Source organism: Alternaria alternata, assembly GCF_001642055.1.
Source record: "Alternaria alternata strain SRC1lrK2f unplaced genomic scaffold CC77scaffold_12, whole genome shotgun sequence".
In the NCBI taxonomy this organism is placed as follows: Eukaryota; Fungi; Ascomycota; class Dothideomycetes; order Pleosporales; family Pleosporaceae; genus Alternaria; species Alternaria alternata.
Genome location: NW_017306201.1, coordinates 446,188 through 463,682, shown reverse-complemented (window position 1 = coordinate 463,682; position 17,495 = coordinate 446,188). Strand labels below are relative to the sequence as shown.

The 17,495-nt window shown below is 49.0% G+C and overlaps 10 protein-coding genes across 10 annotated transcripts; 5 read left to right on the top strand and 5 right to left on the bottom strand.

Moving 5' to 3' along the window:
- Positions 1-1,166: 1,166 nt before the first annotated feature.
- CC77DRAFT_1095488 (hypothetical protein) lies at positions 1,167-1,885 on the top strand (the record flags this gene model as incomplete). Its single annotated transcript, XM_018529797.1, has 4 exons — positions 1,167-1,209; positions 1,270-1,372; positions 1,448-1,460; positions 1,523-1,885. 4 exons carry the CDS (start codon positions 1,167-1,169, stop codon positions 1,691-1,693), a joined length of 330 nt encoding a protein of 109 aa, XP_018385175.1. The 3' UTR covers positions 1,694-1,885.
- Positions 1,886-2,714: 829 nt separating this feature from the next.
- CC77DRAFT_1021137 (hypothetical protein) lies at positions 2,715-5,146 on the top strand. Its single transcript, XM_018525208.1, has 4 exons — positions 2,715-3,250; positions 3,299-3,514; positions 3,562-4,626; positions 4,675-5,146. The coding sequence occupies exons 1-4, from the start codon at positions 3,174-3,176 to the stop codon at positions 5,066-5,068; spliced, it is 1,752 nt and encodes a 583-aa protein (XP_018385174.1). The 5' UTR covers positions 2,715-3,173; the 3' UTR covers positions 5,069-5,146.
- A 130-nt stretch (positions 5,147-5,276) lies between these two features.
- On the bottom strand, positions 5,277-6,112 carry CC77DRAFT_137481 (hypothetical protein). Its single transcript, XM_018530220.1, has one exon. The coding sequence runs from the start codon at positions 5,791-5,793 to the stop codon at positions 5,341-5,343; it is 453 nt and encodes a 150-aa protein (XP_018385173.1). The 5' UTR covers positions 5,794-6,112; the 3' UTR covers positions 5,277-5,340.
- Positions 6,113-6,431: 319 nt separating this feature from the next.
- Positions 6,432-6,853, top strand: CC77DRAFT_1062097 (hypothetical protein; the record flags this gene model as incomplete). Its single annotated transcript, XM_018528492.1, has 2 exons — positions 6,432-6,684; positions 6,738-6,853. The coding sequence occupies 2 exons, from the start codon at positions 6,432-6,434 to the stop codon at positions 6,851-6,853; spliced, it is 369 nt and encodes a 122-aa protein (XP_018385172.1).
- A 274-nt stretch (positions 6,854-7,127) lies between these two features.
- On the bottom strand, positions 7,128-8,181 carry CC77DRAFT_1031803 (alpha/beta-hydrolase; the record flags this gene model as incomplete). Its single annotated transcript, XM_018526691.1, has 3 exons — positions 7,128-7,159; positions 7,210-7,874; positions 7,931-8,181. The coding sequence occupies 3 exons, from the start codon at positions 8,179-8,181 to the stop codon at positions 7,128-7,130; spliced, it is 948 nt and encodes a 315-aa protein (XP_018385171.1).
- Positions 8,182-8,296: 115 nt separating this feature from the next.
- On the bottom strand, positions 8,297-10,093 carry CC77DRAFT_137453 (putative zinc alcohol dehydrogenase). The gene has a single exon (XM_018530218.1). The coding sequence runs from the start codon at positions 9,694-9,696 to the stop codon at positions 8,689-8,691; it is 1,008 nt and encodes a 335-aa protein (XP_018385170.1). The 5' UTR covers positions 9,697-10,093; the 3' UTR covers positions 8,297-8,688.
- Positions 10,094-10,982: 889 nt separating this feature from the next.
- Positions 10,983-11,942, top strand: CC77DRAFT_1021133 (hypothetical protein). The gene is made up of 2 exons (XM_018525207.1): positions 10,983-11,109; positions 11,170-11,942. The coding sequence occupies exons 1-2, from the start codon at positions 11,012-11,014 to the stop codon at positions 11,756-11,758; spliced, it is 687 nt and encodes a 228-aa protein (XP_018385169.1). The 5' UTR covers positions 10,983-11,011; the 3' UTR covers positions 11,759-11,942.
- A 51-nt stretch (positions 11,943-11,993) lies between these two features.
- Positions 11,994-13,959, bottom strand: CC77DRAFT_137457 (hypothetical protein). The gene is made up of 2 exons (XM_018530219.1): positions 12,063-13,959; positions 11,994-12,015 (listed from the first exon to the last, which is right to left on the bottom strand). The coding sequence occupies exon 1, from the start codon at positions 13,914-13,916 to the stop codon at positions 12,276-12,278; it is 1,641 nt and encodes a 546-aa protein (XP_018385168.1). The 5' UTR covers positions 13,917-13,959; the 3' UTR covers positions 11,994-12,015; positions 12,063-12,275.
- Positions 13,960-14,139: 180 nt separating this feature from the next.
- On the bottom strand, positions 14,140-15,526 carry CC77DRAFT_1031801 (hypothetical protein; the record flags this gene model as incomplete). The annotated part of the gene is made up of 3 exons (XM_018526690.1): positions 14,140-14,162; positions 14,439-14,918; positions 15,286-15,526. The coding sequence occupies 3 exons, from the start codon at positions 15,524-15,526 to the stop codon at positions 14,140-14,142; spliced, it is 744 nt and encodes a 247-aa protein (XP_018385167.1).
- Positions 15,527-16,315: 789 nt separating this feature from the next.
- Positions 16,316-17,472, top strand: CC77DRAFT_1009467 (hypothetical protein; the record flags this gene model as incomplete). Its single annotated transcript, XM_018523595.1, has 2 exons — positions 16,316-17,425; positions 17,464-17,472. The coding sequence occupies 2 exons, from the start codon at positions 16,316-16,318 to the stop codon at positions 17,470-17,472; spliced, it is 1,119 nt and encodes a 372-aa protein (XP_018385166.1).
- Between the last annotated feature and the right edge of the window lie 23 nt (positions 17,473-17,495).

Below are 17,495 nucleotides of genomic sequence, written 5' to 3'. Positions count from 1 at the left end.
CACATTTCTCGAGCTAGGTCTAAAGCTAAGCAGTTGCCTGCTGCTCTATTATGTCGATCAAAAACTACTTACAGATCGTTAAGGCTGTATGTATACATGTTACACGCATGATGGTTGCTGTAATCCACCTTGATACGTCTTTCGGGTGACTGAAGCCAGGCATAGGTCATTTATGCAGTCTACTGAGCGGTCTTTTGCTCGTATACAGCTTCATCAGCTGTTCATGTGGAGCAGATATCGTTGGATACGTCGAATATGTATGTTCTTCTCATGCGTACATCATGTGGCTAGCCGTCAGTTCCGTATCCTCACTTCCACCTTCCAGCATTTCCTCCACTGCTTTGTGTTGAATCCCTGGCTTGTTTGGAAGGAACATCATGATTAAAACATCGATCGTAGAGCGCTCCATCTCTACACTTTCTGCTTGACTTAGTCACCCTAAGTGTAAAAATTCTCCTAAGATCGTTATTGCATTTCTCGCAAAAATGAGCCTTTCGATGCTTTTTGTGCTAACAGACTTACGGACCATGCACATGCAAGAAGATATCGCGAGAGCTAAGCGCAAAGAGTGCAATGGGCAGTCTATATCCTACCTCAGCGAAGTAGACGTACGTAATGGTACATACCCTTAGCAGGTAGGGTTGTATCTTGTGCGTGCGCGACGGATGCGAAACGTTTACAAGAGCTATAAAGCTTCACTCGAATGCATCGAGTTTGATAAACTTGTCATACATATACCTTTCTATCTTCAACATCACAACATACTACCTAGCTACTATCATGTCTTCCTGGGTCGGACCAAGCATCTATCGTATTGAGAACCACAATGTTCGCAAAGCGGCAGTACAACTGAAGAGCGGCGACAAAGCTGAGAAGGCCAATGTCATTTTACAGTACGTTATGCCACTTTAACCCCCTTCTTGGATAGTTGCCACAGCTAACATGATATCCCAAAAGCTCTGCCAATGATAAGTTCAGTCACTGGCAATTTGTTCACGTGGGCTCTGGAACGTCTGGGAAGGATGAGTTCATGACAGAGATGTCAACAATCAAGCCAATCAAGCTGAGCTAGCCTCATATGGTAAGCTACTAACCGATTAAAGCTAGCCACCTACTATATAAGGCTAGCTCAGCTTGATTGGCTTGATTGTTGACATCTCTGGTTCATGATCATCAACGTCGAAACAGGACTCCACCTGACAGCTCCCGGTAAGTCAGATTCTTACAAAGTAGAAGCAGTCGCTAGGACTTGTCCTAACATTGTTGTAGACAACTGCAAGGCGGGACCAACGACTGTAACTCGCGACTCGCCCGCATTACAACGTACTCACTGGAATGTCGTACCAACCAGAAATGGCACGGGCACCTACTGGTCAGTTCAAACTGCGTTTCGCTCCTACGCATACTCCAAAGCGCCTTTGTCTTAGTATATTAACAAGCATTTTAGGATTCTGTCAGCGGTAAGCTCGAATACGCTACTACTAGAAGTAATGCATGACATGTATTTCTAATCTCTCTCTAGGGTAACAAAGATATGAAGCTTCTCACAAGCTCTTACCAGACTGCGGATAACACCAAGTGTGAAATATGGAATGGCGGGAACGGGGCAACTGGAGCATGGTGGTATTTAGAGCTTGTTGACGGTCAAGCTGCCACTTACCCTGACATCGGAAAGGCTCCTAAGCCTGAATGAAGGCTGATTTGAGAGTCTCTTGAGAGCTCGGTTCAATTCCAGCGGTCGTGATGAGGTCAGAACTATAGAATACACGTTGGCATTCTCATTGTCATGGCAAGGGCTATGAGAAGCTAAGACACTCTTTTAAACAGTAGAGAGCTCTAGAATAGACAATTCAACATCTGTCTCAAGAAAAATATTTGATAAACGTGAACACTGTGTTTTGAAAGTGAGCGGATGAGCAAACTGTAGGGGGCTACATACGCACGGACTGTAGAACACGAACCGTGCCTCTACCGGCCCCCAAAGGAACCACTTCGGCCCTTTGTCGCGCGAGAGAACACTACACAGTAGAGCCGAGCGTATGACCATTACTTACCAACAACAATCATCTATCGCATCGAAGACGGGTCATCTCGTGTCTCATATTCTCTCCGTCCAATCAACATCACTAAGAAGTCTCACGTTGCATCGGGAAGCTTGATAATTGGACGCTCACTGTGACACGAGACCATCTTAGTGGTCTTCGGTACTTCGCCCCGTCGCAATATATTTTGTGCCCCAAATTGGTGTAGGAGCTGCTCTCTTCCCTCACCTGAGGGTGGCTGAGCGTCATCGCTAACCCTTGCTGCAGGTACCCCTCGCCGTTAGGCCTCGATGGTTGACAGGCACGAACTCCCCACGAATATGGCACGATACTGCTCAAGACTGTGCCGATGGAATTCGATCCTATGTTTACCTGCTAGATAAAGTCGGCATGAGGTTCTCACATTTACTGCACCTTACCGTGGAAGCCGACCCAGATAAGCATCGTCACTAGAACCACAGCCTCTTAGCACCGTTGCAATGATCGTATCTCGATATGACTTCCGAACTTTCACGAACGCCAGGTCGGTGTTCCTGCAGCTAACTCTATTGCTATGTCCTGAGGCTAGGCACATGCAAGCAGGCATCTACTCACAAGGGTGTCATCGTCTTACTCTTTCGACTCAGCCTCGCTCCTACTTTGTTTGCACACGGCAGCCCTCACCGGTGTTCCCATGGTGGGGAGACTCCCCAACAATGTTTAATATTTGGCAGAGGGACAGCCGCCACTCGACCATATCATACACTCTGCTTTTGCTTTATTTTGATTCCATGCGACACTCTCCCTGTGACTGGAGGTAGCAGGCTAAGATCGAGATTTTACGTGATTCTTGACAACGATCAGTTCAGTGTGTCTGCCTGGGTCGGAGGAACAGTTTGATACAACATTATCATGGAGAGCCCTAGACAAGTTGAAGCCAGTTTGATGGAGAGGCCAGAGGTCCACGATGATAATCTTTCCACGCGATCCAATGCGCGTCTAATCCCAAACCCGCTGTCATCGCCAGCAACCAGATCAGTAGCAGAACATCATGGTCCACGGAGATTTTCTAATTGGGAAGCGCGTCGCATTCATACATGGAAAACTCCACTTCTCATGGTTCTGTTTTTCCTTGTTGGCTTAGCAATGAGCATGGCGCATTGCATCTTTTACCCGAAACTCAAAGACCAGGTAGTTGGCAAATCCGACCAGCAAGAGGAGAAAATAAGGTAGTATAGTGTTATCACAAATGTCCTGCAGTTAGCTGATGGCATCAGATTTGGCACTGGCTTTGCCTTCCTCGCTCAGATATGCCTGGGGGCAAGCGTGTGGACTGCGTGCACTCAGTGGCTTTGGAGGACCCTCATGAAGAAGGACATGACTTTCGAAGTCCTAAATTCGGCTTTTGGAGCTGAAACATCGGTATTGTCTTTTCTCAACTTCGAAATGTGGAAGAGGCTAAAGGTAGGGTCAACAATCGCTTTCCTCGCATGGTAAGTAGCTCGCTCTACCTGCTGAGCTTCCTCTAACATGTATCCAGGGGTCTATTGATACCGCCATTCTTTACGCCTGCGACTTTGTACATATTCGAAAGCACCCAAGTTGAACACATCAATGCAGCTATGCCGCACCCCTCCATCGCAAATGTAAGCGCAGCGCATTTGTTTACCTATTCGCCACCTTCTATACGCGGAACAAAACAATACGAAAACGATGTGAATCGAATCTTCACTGGACCGAGGACCGTCATGAATCTGTTGGCTACTGCCACGTCGTCTCTCGGCGAGATACTACCACTAGATCTGCCTTTCAACAATTCAGCCTATTCCATCAACTTCTACGCTCCTGTCATCAAGTGTGGGGATGCCAACGATACGGAAAGATATGCCATAGACGGTCTTTTGAAAGAGGAGATGAATGCCATACATGGTACACTAAATGAAACGGCTAGTGCATATTTCAGCTTCGTTCCTACCTACAACAGCACTGGGAGTCTTACAGCAGTGTCGCATCCTCGTCGACAGATACCTTCAACACCGATGAACGAACTCTGGATGACATTTCTGCGACCTGAAATCAACGGCCAGGGCGAGCGAGTCAAGACACGTCATTATCAGATCTGTCGCCCGCACAACGCATCCTACAATCTGGAAATCTCGCAATATCATGGCCTCCAGAATGTATCAGTCGAATACGAAGTCGGCGAAACGATTCCTTTCCCGAATGAGAAGCCGAACGAGATATCAAACATGACCCAACACGCATATACAGCATTCATGTGGACTGTGTGCGATCAACTTGTTGGGAAGCTTGCATGGATGGATGATACGAGTATTAAAGATGAGCAACAAGCAACAGCTCAGTTTGGTATCATCGATTCGCCCATTCAGCACACCAGTTTGCTGGGTTCCGTGGACTTTGATGCATACTTCGAGTTTGACGAAGAGAAAGAATTGTACAAAGATCAAAACATGTCGACAGCATTCGATTTGAGTGACCAGCGACTGAAGGACAAAGCCATGGCGAGAAATCGGACGCTAGATATCCTGATAGAAGAGTTGAGCTCCAATCTGACAGTCAGCATGATGCACAACCGCCTACTAACGTAAGTAGAACGCCATTCTCCAAGCAGTGCAGATACTGATTCGTCTAGGGACATGACAAACACGACCGTTAAGCTTACCACCGACGTAAACCGCTACAACTATAAGGCCTATGGCTTATTCGTCCCTTATGCTCTCGCTAATGCATTCGCCCTTGTCTGCGTCATTCTTGGCTTAACATCATACGTCCGCGACGGTGCCATGCCAGGAAAGAAAGTGCAGGATTACGTGCAAGCTATGCATGATCCGAAGTTCCAAGGCAGCCCTGCTGTAAACTCTAGAACACCAAGCTTCAGTGCTGTTTCTGGTCCGGATGAACCTACAGAAATGAGGAGAATAGGTGAAGGTTCAGGAGAAGGGAGAAGCAATGAAAGAGCGAGATATTATCAAGATACAAGGTCATCGAGTGATGTGGGCAGAGTCGAGGGTGTTGGAATTGTATGAAGAACGAGAAATTTCGATCTCCACTCGAATGTACCATAGTCGTGTTCACCACGCACACCTTTTCGCATGCGAACCCACTAGTCCAATCATAAGGTATACGTGCCACTGTACACATACTCTGCATCTATGTGTCGACATCCTCTGATGGTTATCTTTTAATCGAGTATCGGGCCGACGCTGCTTTCCAATCGCAAGGTCCAGAAAGCGAGCTCAATAAGCCTCCTGCAACCTGTATGCTCACCAGTCTTGACTCCGACAAATCACAGCTTGATCTAGACTAGGAGCGGAAGGTCGCGGAAACTATACATCCCACGCGGTGTCAGCGCGATGGGCCGTGGACATGCATGCATCTTGCTTAAGCGACTGCGGCCCGCGTTTTCAGCTCGATGTTCACCCACATTGTCGTTGCCACGTTCTGGTAGCGAAAGTCTTTCTACTGTTGGCACTGGTTCAGTAATCCTTCCATCGTGGGGTTTGTTGGGACGATGACCATTGTTGGTGTAGATGCGGCGATAGGAACTGAGTTGGTTCACTGGCTGTAATTCCGGTGAGCAGCCACGTGCACAGGTAGGTCTGTATACCAATGAGCTCAGATTTATCCATGTCAGCTTATACATAGCCAGGTGTATGACAGATGCACGCAAGTGCTGCGTAGAATCAAGAGTGGTTGTGGTGATGATGTCTATGTAACTCATGTACCAAATGAAGCCAGATGGATGCTGCATGGAGGTATCATTTCCAGGCTGAAGTTTTCATAACCAGTTCGGGCGATTGAAAACCAGCATATGGAGACTGGGGTAGAAGTGCGAGTGCTGTAGGCCAAGGTAACCGCGAGTCAGTCTTCCGTCATATGTGCGAATGACCCTTCCTTCCATCATCCACCAACATAAGCGCAAGAACCAAGGTTTCGTTGGTAGAAAGCATTGGTCTTGGAATACGAGTGATCCACCTAATACCATTGTCGCGTACAAGACACTGCATGTGGATGCTAGATCGCATCTCGTTCTACGTCGTGGGATACCTGCATGTCCCGACCCACCCTTCACTTAGCGAGGCATAGACTCGAGGCTCGTGGGTTGTCAATAGACCTCACAAGACTCTAAGAAGCGGCTTGGAAGTGTATGACCTCAATGCTGATAGTTGGTGGCGGAGTGGGCCGACTGACGGAGAGCTGGAGTTGACCTAGGTCTTACCAGATACTATACCACTAACGTAGTGCCCAGAAACTGTGTTCGACTTTAAACCAGCACCAAAGATGTATAAAGAGCAGACTCAATACCTCACATGTCTCCTCATCTTCCCTCTTCACCACTCCAGTCCCGCATCGATCTCTTGAAAATCTCATCCTCGACCAGCATTCACGATGCAGCTCACAAACATCCTCGGTCTTATTGCCGCCCTTGCGGCCACGAGCGCAAATGCTCTCCCCAACCCCTCCACCATTGTAGAGCGCCAGTCACCCGGCATCGGCATAATCCGTTTCTACGCGGGTTCCGGCTGCGAAGAGCCATGGCTAGAGGACACTGTCTTCTTCCAAGGTGACAAGTGTCTCAGCAATGAGTACACAGCACCGTATGGTAGCTTCAGGGTACAATCAAACGGATTCACTAGAACAGGTATGTAACAGCGTTCTTGTGGAGATTAGGCAGCAAGCTAATGTGGGGAACAGCCCGCTTCTTCGTTAACCCAGTCTGCAATGGCTTTGGACCTGGAAATTACATTGACGTTCTTCCCGGAGAGACTAAGTGCTTTGCTGGCAAGGTGACTTCGTATAGCTTTCTATAGACGCAATACCAGGCGGGCGGTGGATCGTGAGGAAATCGTGAGAGGGTGCGCAATGCAGGGCGAGAGAGGTTCGCAGAGGGATGCGTGGTGCTATATAAGTTAGCTGTAGGTGTGCCTGTCGCTCATTAATAATTGAAATTTGTTTCCGAAACCACGCCCCCTTATTCTCTTGTACTGGGTGTTGTACTGCTCAACATAGAGGAACACGATTCGCCTTGCTAGTCTTTTGATCAATGGCAAATGATATTTCCTTTGTTGTATCCTGCTTGGGTATCTATTCCTTCTCCTGCAAGAACTCCACAACCGCTGTGAGGTGTTAGCAGAGTTCGTGATAGGAAAAGTATATGCCTGCATACCTTTGATGAACTCCTCAGGCTTCTCACTAATGACCCAGTGTCCGCAATCTATGTCGACCAACTCAAACCTTGGGAAGAAACGACCGATGATCGGAAGCGTCTCGTCGCTAACATAGTGGCTCTTGGTGCCTCGAATGAAGAGCGCTCTCTTGCTGAACGACGTCTCGTCCGGGTTGGTGAAGGGGAAGTCTGCCATATTGTCGAGCGCCTTGGTGAGAATGCTCACAGGTATGCGAAACTTGAGGGGTGCGCCCGGTTCGCCTCTCATGAGGTTAGTCAAGAGGAACTGGCGAACTGGAAGGTCCTTTGCGTAAGGCTCCATAAGCTTATCGGCCTCTCTTTGACTCTTAGGCTGCGACCTCTCGACATGCTGCATGCCTTCTGCGTACTTTGAGAAGTCGCTCGACAAGGCCGCATCGACTGGTGCATTGTCCACGGGTATGATGTTGGCGCAGCAGTCTGGGTTCCTCAGAGCCATGGTCATGACTGCCTTTGCTCCCATCGAGTGTCCTATGAGCGTCGCATTCTTCAGCTCGTGCTTCTCGAGGAAGGCTTCTACGTCTTCGGCGAGTGCGGTGTAGTTGTGGACCTTATCGTGCGGGGATTCGCCGTGGTTTCGTGTATCGATGGCATATACGGGCCGCTTGAGGACGCGCGCAAGTGCACTGGAAGCGTGGTGTTAGTCACAATCCAGAAAAAAGGTCTCAGGGGAGAGTCCTACTTTCCAACACCCTGGTTGTTCCTCTTGCTTCCGAACAACCCGTGTACAATTACAATCGGATCTCCATCGGCCTTGCCAGAGTCATCATGAAGCCGGTACGCAAGGTCGACGACTCTCAGATTCGCCGATGCATGGAATGACCGCGTCCATGTCGGCGCTAGAGTTGCACTCGAAATCTGAATGCGATTGCTATGTTTTGGAAGAGTAAAAGCTGCCGAGAGAGGTTGTATGCTTCTGGTTAAGACGCGCATGTTGAAAAGTTGACGATCGTGAATTTCGGAAAGCTTCCGAACTTTTTGTTTTGCCAAGCCGAACGTCATGCCGCATCTTGCCGGTCTGGAGCATCTCCTTATTGCTTCCACCCAGCAATCTCATTACTCTCTGCTTGCATTGAACAGTGTATGTCGAGCCCATCTTTGAATCAGGCGTGAGCGCCGGTTAGCGTAAGGCAGCCGTACAAGATGGGAGCCGAACATCGGCCTTGCGCAACGCCCAAGGGCTTGTGCAATGTGCTTCCAATTTTGAAAATGACCTATAACATATTCATGGACTCAAAATTAGTATGTGTTGCTTTGTAGACTCGAAATGGGTCCCCCCTGATCAATGCGGTATGCAGTCACTCTGTATGGAATGACCAATTGGATAAACAGAAGATCTTGATATTATTCATTAAGTCTATAAAACACAGCTGAACTACTGAAACCGAGAAAGTACAAAACCGCTCAAATGAGATCTATGTGCGTACGCCCCCAGGTGTCTCAATAATCTTTGACATGCACAACAACTTTGCCCTTCGCCCTGCCGGTCTTCAGCTTCTCATAAGCTTTCGGTAGTTCGGAGAACTCCCAAGTCGAGTCGATGATCGCACGGAGCTTGCCTTGCTCCATATATGCCGCAAGCTGCTCAAACGTTGCAGTGCTCGCATTACCAGCGACGAAAATGTACTCCCTCTTCCCCCAGCTGAAGAAACTAGACAATTTGTTGCTGATGAATTGCACTGCGGCGCTGAAGTTCATACCAATACCTACTTGGATGAACTTGCCCTCTGGTCGTAGGAACGCGCTCGACACCCGATATAAGTCTGCTGGTGCTCCGACGTTATCAACAACTAGGTCGAAAATAGTGCCGTTGTCTTTTAGTTGTTGCACGACCGGGCCTTTCGTGTAATCTATCACCTCATCTGCTCCCAAGCTCTTGACTAGATCGATATTCTTCGTGGAACAAGAGACAGTGACGTGGTAACCGAGTATCTTCGCGAGTTGTATGGCATTTGTACCAGTACCTCCGGAACCGCCATTTATAAAGACTTTGTTGCCGGGTTTAGCATAGGGTTTCAGCGCGGCGTATACTGTCATGGCCACACTCGCAATGGATACGATGTCGTCGCCCTTCAGATCCTGCGGTACTTTTGCTAACAGATTCTGTGGTACAGGAAGGTACTCTGCCAGCGCGCCATGTTTGCCTCCCGGAGCAAGACCTCCGTATACTATATCGCCTTCCTTGAAGCTTGTGACACTGCTACCGACTTTCGCAACACGACCATAGACGTCTAGGCCTGGAGTGATACCGGAGAAGACCAAGCGCGCTACGATGGGAAGTTCAAGAATCTTGTAGTCGATTGGGTTGAGGGCTGTCGCATGGCTCTCCACGAGAACTTCGTCTTTCTTGATGGATGGAATTGGGATGCCAGAAGATGGGATTGAAAGGTTCTTCTCCATTGGTCCGGATCCGGAGTTGAATTGCCATCCGCGCATTGTGGTCGCCATATGGAGGGTTTGAGGAATGATGTGTAGTTGAGATGGTGTAGAGGATAATAGTTATAGGTTGAAGTACCACTGAGAGATATTAAAATATATGTGAGTTGTATGATGAGAATGTGTTTGCTGTATGTGAGTGATGATGATGATGATGATGATGAGAATGTGCAAGAAAGATGATGCTACTGTTGTATATATACTGAGTTGCACACTACCATGCAGGCATTTTCGCCCTCGTAGCATAGAGTTTGGAGGATCATAGCCTCGCGTTGCGTGGCAGAAGCGAGCAGGGCGAGCTTGGTCATCCCCATGATTGTCAACTGAAAAGGCGTCAAGCACCGAAGCCGAGCGACGATAAGATGGAGATTGCGATAACAGCTCCTGCAAGTAAGCAGCCTCGTCGTCGGGCGCTCGCGAGAGCGAGGGGAAATCTCACGTAAGACCAACGGTGACAAATGGTCAATGCTGATAACGCTAGCCGAATCAGGCTAGAGACGGACAAATGCGGGGTTTACGTCTATCCGAGTAGTGTCTAGGTATCACACGAATGCAAAGGAGAATTGCAAGATCCTTTCGTCGAATGTAATGCTCAGTTTCAGAAAAGGGTCTGCGATAATTCTCCATCAATGGATGAATGATGAAAGGTGAATGTTGGTGCAGGTGGCTATGTAGCGTCCTATCACTACAGCGCTCAACACTGCCCGCCTGCGCAGACCAAGAAGGCTGAGCAAGCCACATCAAGGAGCTTGTCCAACCTTTCGCCTCAGAAGACCTTTTTTCATCCTAACCTTGCCCCGCGATCATGCAAGACGACAGGACACTCACGTTTCGAGAGATCCATGGAAGCAGTGAAGCTCTTCTTGCCGCAGTCGAAGAGGAGCGCATTGCACTGATAGAAAGCAACGACACAAGCCCATTCTGTTTTCGTCTACTAGAATTCTACCTGCGAGGTGGATCAGAGTATGATTTCATCCTCACGCCCACTCATGACTACGAAAGGAGTGCGTTAAGCAATTACCTTACGGTGTCTTATGTATGGACGCACGAACAGCCTCTTGACGGGACACAGATTCCCGCTTATCGCATTTGGGACGGTGCCGATCTACACAAGCCTCCTCGACCCCTCAGAAGCCCTTCGATCGTCTTCCATCGTGTTGTACAGTTTGCTCGATCTCAGAACATCCGGCGAATTTGGCTAGACCAAGAGTGCATCAATCAAGAAGATCCGACTGATATAGAAAGACATCTACAAGACATGAACAGGATTTATCAGTTCAGTCGATTGACCGTGGCTGTGCTCTCTAAAGCTGTTGAAAACTGGGCGATGGCGGTGAGATGTCTGAATCTCGGATGGACCAGCGACGAGCAAGATTTCGAATTGCTGCAATATATGACTCAAGATCCGTGGTTCACTAGATCTTGGTGAGACATATATGCACCATTTCATCTACAATGAAGAACGATTTTGTTAACTCTCGTCAGGACGTTTCATGAACAACAATGCGCCGACGATGTCGTTTACCTGCTGCCTATACAACCATCACTAAAGAGCAAGCTTGCTGAAGTTGCACCACATGTGATTTTCGATCATGATGCCGTTATAGACCATGGTATGGTGTATTATCGCATTACTTCGACAACGAAGCATGACAAAAACGACCCACTGCTCCAGTCATACTTCCTGAGACATAATCAAGGCAACTGGATGTCTGAGAACATTCCTGGTACTATTGATACCGTCTACAAGAAGACACAGGGACGTTATAATCGTGTTCTATCAGATCGCATCCAAATTCTAGCCAATGTCTGCAATCTTCAGTGGAAACTGAACACAACGTTGCTGAACAACCCGGCGCTGAGTTTCAGCACATCGCTCTTGGTTTTGGTCATGGCAAATACATGGCCAGATCTGGTCGCTCGAGCGCGCCAATACGGAGAGCTAAAATACTACCTTATGGAGAAAAGTATTGGGACTCTCATGCGAGAAATAAGTCGCAAGAAGCATGCACAACACGTTTCTGGGCCTGTAGAGCTTTTAGGTCTAGATCTTACATCGCACCCGAATGTATGAATATTTGTAATCTTTTGTCTCGAATATCTCAATTGGTTTTAGTACTCAAACAGGAAAACTGCATAGCTCGGAAAATCCTCAATCTGTCCACGGGATCAATGCGCATGGTACTCGTATATTGAGACGGAAAGCCCCTAGCCATCTATCAAGAGAAGTATCCCACCCCACTGGATTATATCACCACGATGTTTGCAGTAACAAGAGTTAGCATCATCTCCATCAAGATTCTCGCTGGAAACCTTTCAGTGTTAATCCATCTGTCTTAGTCAGAAATACAGTCATACTAGTGATCGATAGAACTTGCCGTTTAAGATTCCTTTGTCGCAGTAGCGGTGTGGAGGATGTACCCACCCTCTGAACTGCCTTTTCGGCGTCTGAAAGATCTGCCTCACTCATTCTGAGTCGATGACCATTGAGAGCATACCGTATGGGGCATAATTGACTTATACGGAGTCGAAGAAGTTGGCTTATTTGGAAGGCGAAAGTCAGCTTCGAGGGGGTTGATAAACCGGCTATATCAAGCTTGTTTGCGCCTAAAAATGAGTCGGACATGTTTGATAAAGAAGTTCTTCATTCTTCTAAATCCTAGATGGGTATCCGAAAGAGTTGTATCGCTTATAGTACGCCGGCGATAGGAAGCAGGGTAGATACAGCTGTCCCATGAGGATACGGTTTCAGAATCGGTGTCCAAAGAGATACGAGCCGACGAAGTGCCACGCAAAAAAATGGAATCCAAAGGAGTGACATGCTGAGTAATGAGGTCCTGAGTAATCAGGTCCAGAGGAGTGCGTTTAAAATTGGGGCGATGGTTATCGTAGTGAGAACGTCCGTCCATTGATTCGAGGCTCACACGTCGGGACACAGTGCGAGACCGTGCTTTGTAAGAACCCCTGGCTCTGTCTACATCTACTCGGTGTTCATGGTAATTCTCGATGTAGCATTCGTATGCATAGCGTTCGGTACAGAGTTTACCGTCGGCACCGTCAACACTGATCTGTCGGGCTAAGTATGACAATAGAATTCCAACCGGTGCATCCATGAAGTCACTTGACAACTCCTTGTATCTCATCTGTCGTTTCTCCTGATCAGGCCATACGTTTGCGAATATCAGAACCACCAGACATGTGCTGTAACTATATTGAGGATGATCAAGCTTTGTTGATGCTAGCCTGTAGGCAAGGTCGCAGATGTTCGCTAGGATTGCAAGGCGGTCTGCTAGCACAGCATTCTCACACTGCTCCATCTGCTCGTAGATGTCGACAATGCTTTCAAGCATCAATCTCCTGGGTGCTGGCCTCGACCTGCTGTTATTCATACCATTCGTCATCCCCATCTGCTTCTCTACTGACACCGCGCAAGTGATAGAGCTCCATCCTGCGATAGTCCACATCCTTGCTATATCGATACATAGATCTTCGTAGACAGTCGATTCTGCAGAGAGTTGAGCTGTGATAGGGAGGAGTAATTCTACGTGTTCTGCGCTAAGCTTCTCTTGGAAAGCCCATGTGCGAGAAAACCATCTATCATCGGACACGTCGCAAAACCACTTTCGGAAGGCAATATGCTGAACAGATTGATCCGTGGGTTCGCAGGAGGTAGATTCCAGTAATGACTTAAAGTGACCAATGGTTGGCAAGTCGATTCGACCACTGCTTGTAGCTAGAACGGCAATGGTAACTTTGCTGTTGGAATAGATGCGATGCATAACTTGCAAATGCCTCTCAACATCTGTTGGATCATCCTGGTGTATACACTCTTGGTCAATCCATACGTTTGTGTAGCCTCGCGTGCGCGCATATTGCATGGCTCTATGGAAGACTATGGGCGGACAATGTGGTAGTCGTGGAACGGTTCCAGCCTTGGAAAGATCTTTGACCCGATAATTCGGGATTTTCTGGCCATCCAAGGACTGCTCGTGGAGCCACGTGTATGAGACAGCTACATAAACACTCCCAGTTCGATGTGTACTGGCGTCTGTAATGACGTAGTCGTGGCCCGTCTTGCTATCGGGGCTTGGTGTAATGAATCGGAGGCGTATAGGTATGTGGAAGGGCCGTTCGATGAGGGCGACGCGTTCAATCTCTTCAACGGCAGCCAGAAATGCGTCCTCACTTTCATGGATCTCCCGAAAATCGAGACCTGTATCTCTCTGCATCATGGAGTGGTGTGTAGACAGGAGGGTGCGTAGGCGGCAAGGTCTGAGGTGTTGTGCGGCTGATCGTACTCAGCTCCCAAACATGTGGGTAGCCTTCAACCTTTCCCCGGATTGGACGCCACATCCCCCTTCGAGTTACAAACCTAAACTTCGAGGTTGTAATGTGCTTAATCTTTGTGAACTGTTGTCACCCCGTGAACACGTCCTCTGAAATAGGACCCTGTCTTCAGCAGATTGCAATGCACGTCGCTGTTCGGGGTTAGATTGTTCGGTCACTCAGATTTGCACGGGTATCAATATTGGAACACATGCTGTTACAACAGACCCGCATGTATGCATGTAGAAATTCCAAGGGAGATTGAATTAACCCTGACCCGTTGACGCCAGCGCAAAACATAGGTATAATATAGCAAACTCCTAGGCCTTAACATATCCTTGTCTGTATCGCTCCCAAATTCGTGAGCTGAAATTCACTCCTCGTGAGACATGATACTCATTTCTTGGTCAGAATACCACTCAGCGCACCTTCGGCAGCCTTCTTCAGCAACTCCCGATCCTCGTCGCTCATATGATCCACCTTCTCCACAAGCAACTTTTTCAAGAACATATTCTCCTTCTTTAACCCATCATTCTCAGCTTCGAGCTTCTTGGTTCGGTCTTGCATTTCGCGACTGGTCTCCATGAGTTGCATCTCGCGCTGCTTTTTCTTCTGACGGAAACGTGCGGATGCAGCTTGGTTGCGTTTTCGCTTATCTTCTTCCGCCTCGACGACAATTGGATCGTTGAGGAGACTTGCGTGGGTGGGGTCGGGTGATGTGGCTGAAGATGTGGATGTCGCGTTGCTGTCGGGGTATGGCGTGCGATAGGCGTTGATGCTAAAGCCCTGCGTAACGGGGGAGAAGCCCTGGAGATCATCGAAGCCAATCTGAAGTGTAGAGTCGTGCTCGAAATGTTGCGGGATGTGTCCGGTCATGGTCGGCATTGTGGGCGAGGTGTATTGCAGGCCTCGAGATGATGTTAGTGACCATGGTATGCGGGGAACAGAAAACAACACAGAATATGCGGTGATCGCTGCGTATTTGATCGATGGAAACCCTCGATGCAACAACAGGCGTCTGTGCACAACTTGCATACACACCTCCCTAGGCGGGTATGCAGTCGTCGCAAGTCCCGTCGCCGCAATTGATCACGTGCAGCTAGCGAGAGCACGCCATTCCATCCTGAACAAACGTCATCAAGTCCCGACAACTCAGAGACACGGGAATTACGTCCACAGGCAGCAAACGGGCCTAATGGGAGGTACAAAGAACTCGTTGAGGATGAAGTAGATAGGATATGATGAAATGAAGATAAATAGAGGGGTCGCGCTTACCTGGAGCCGACACACCGCTGGCGTGCAATGCATACGCAAAGTGCTGATTTTGCGCGATATCATTTTGGGTAGGAATTTGCAGTGGTTGTAAGTGCTGTCCACCGGGATGATATTCGTGATCGTGATAGAGATTGGCGGCGTCGAGGATGTCGAAGAGATCATGTCCAGAGGAACTCCCACTCGCATGTCCGTCGGTGAAGGTCGGCTGCCCAAAAGCTTGCTGACGATAAGTTTCCGACATTACTCTCCATCGGCAACATGCGTTCTCGCGCAATCGCGTCTTTCCTTTTGTCGGTCGTGTTCTGATCGTCAGTCTCAAGGTCTGGGTGTATGTTCGTTGTTGAGCTTCGCGCCGGCCTTTTTGGGGGTCGAGGATTGACGTTCCTCCCTGCAGGAGCGGCGATGGTGTGCCGCCCTATAAGAACCACACAAATGCCCACCGGCATGCGCTTGTGGGCAGCGCACCCCACTGCAAGAATCGCCTTCTGGCAGCCATGGAAATGGCGATCGCGTCTGATTGCGCCATATTTTTGATACGATTGCCAAAGCCCTCCACGCTTTTACCTAAATCGCGCCGCAGAAAAGCGTCGAATTGCAGTGCGCAATATTCCCGGGCTCACCTCGCGTGCCCAGAATCATGACGACCGGTGCTTCGGTGGGGCGGGTAATGCATGAGGCGTCAGTGGGTTGCAGTGAGCTCGCAGCGATGTTCAACCCGGGGCGTTGGGCAAGGTCCAGGCTTCGTACAACACAGTCCTGTTTTGCTTTTCGTCGACGCACTACGGTCGGCAGTCTCTGCGGCACATTGCTTGTTTCTGTCCTGTCTCTTCTTGTTCTACGATGTGTGTGAGACATTGGTCGATGTATGTCCGAGTAGCGAGCACATAGCTGTGTCAGATGTGTCGTCAACACACAATGTCTGCGCTGTTTGCAGTCGTAAGAGTATTAAAGGGTATTGCCAGGCTGTTCCGATATTGGTATAGAACGTTTGCGCCATACGAAGAACTGGGAAGACAACATATATCCCAACATGAAGACCCAGACACACTATGCGAAACTCGGGCTGGCCCCGAATGCGCCTCGGGAAGTGATATTAGCAGCGTACAAAGCGCTGGCGTTGAAATACCATCCCGAGAAGACCCTTGAGCTAACTGCGGCTGAACGTGCTGCGCATGCCACGGCGTTTAGTGATCTTCAAGAGGCGTTTGACGTGTTGCATGACGATGTCCGTAAGGCCGCCTACGATGCTGCACTGGCCAGGGATGGAAATGAAATCGTTGAGGAAGTGTCTGCCTTCCAATATCATGCACAGCCTATGCTCACAATACAAGAACGGTACAGCTCGATGCGTGCCTGCGCACGTCAACAACTTGAACACTGGAGAGTTCTACGCGAGAAGCGACAGGTGGCGGGGGCATGTTTGAGCGTGGCTGACCTTGAGAGCCTAGTGAAGGTCTGGGAGGATCTCGAGAACGAAAATACAACCGATCCCCCGATGAAGGCTCGATGTGCTATTCTTGCTAAGGAATACTCCGTGGAGATCGATACTCGCAGGCGGAACCATGAAGACTCATTGGAGAAGGCGTCAAGATCTGGTCGCACACCAACAATACTCACAACGCCGGTCGCTGTGAATCATCATCCAGTGACGACAAACGCGCCCACGGAATCTACCACGGCCGTACCTGCACCGTCGCCGAAGACATCGGACGTGGCCGCACGATGTACCCACTCTGACATCTCGCTTACGCCTACGCCATTCTCTCGCTTGAAGGCGCGAGCCGACGAGCGTAAAAGGGCCGAAGAAAAGCGGGCTGAGGAAGCTAAGGCCCGAGCCAAAGCACGCAAGGGAAGAAAAGCTCAAACCGAGGTAGCCAAGCAAATCCAGCTTGAAGAAAAGGCTGCCTTTGTCCGCGCCGAGAAGGAGAAGCAGAAAGCGATGGCTGAGGACCGAGCCCGTCTGAAGGCTGAACATATCGCAAAAGTTCGAGCCAAAGTGCGTGGAGCGCCGATTGGCATTGATGGGTCGATGATGACTTTGTCGTTTCTGGGGTACAAGAGGAGTCGTTGTCGCATGGGATTGATGCCTCCAACGAAGGCATGCAGGGAGAACCCAAGCTGTAAGCAGACAGATGTTCCGGTAAGTATGACCTCAAACATAAGCACTGCCGTGGGTAGATGCACTGAATATTGCAAACAATAACGCTCGA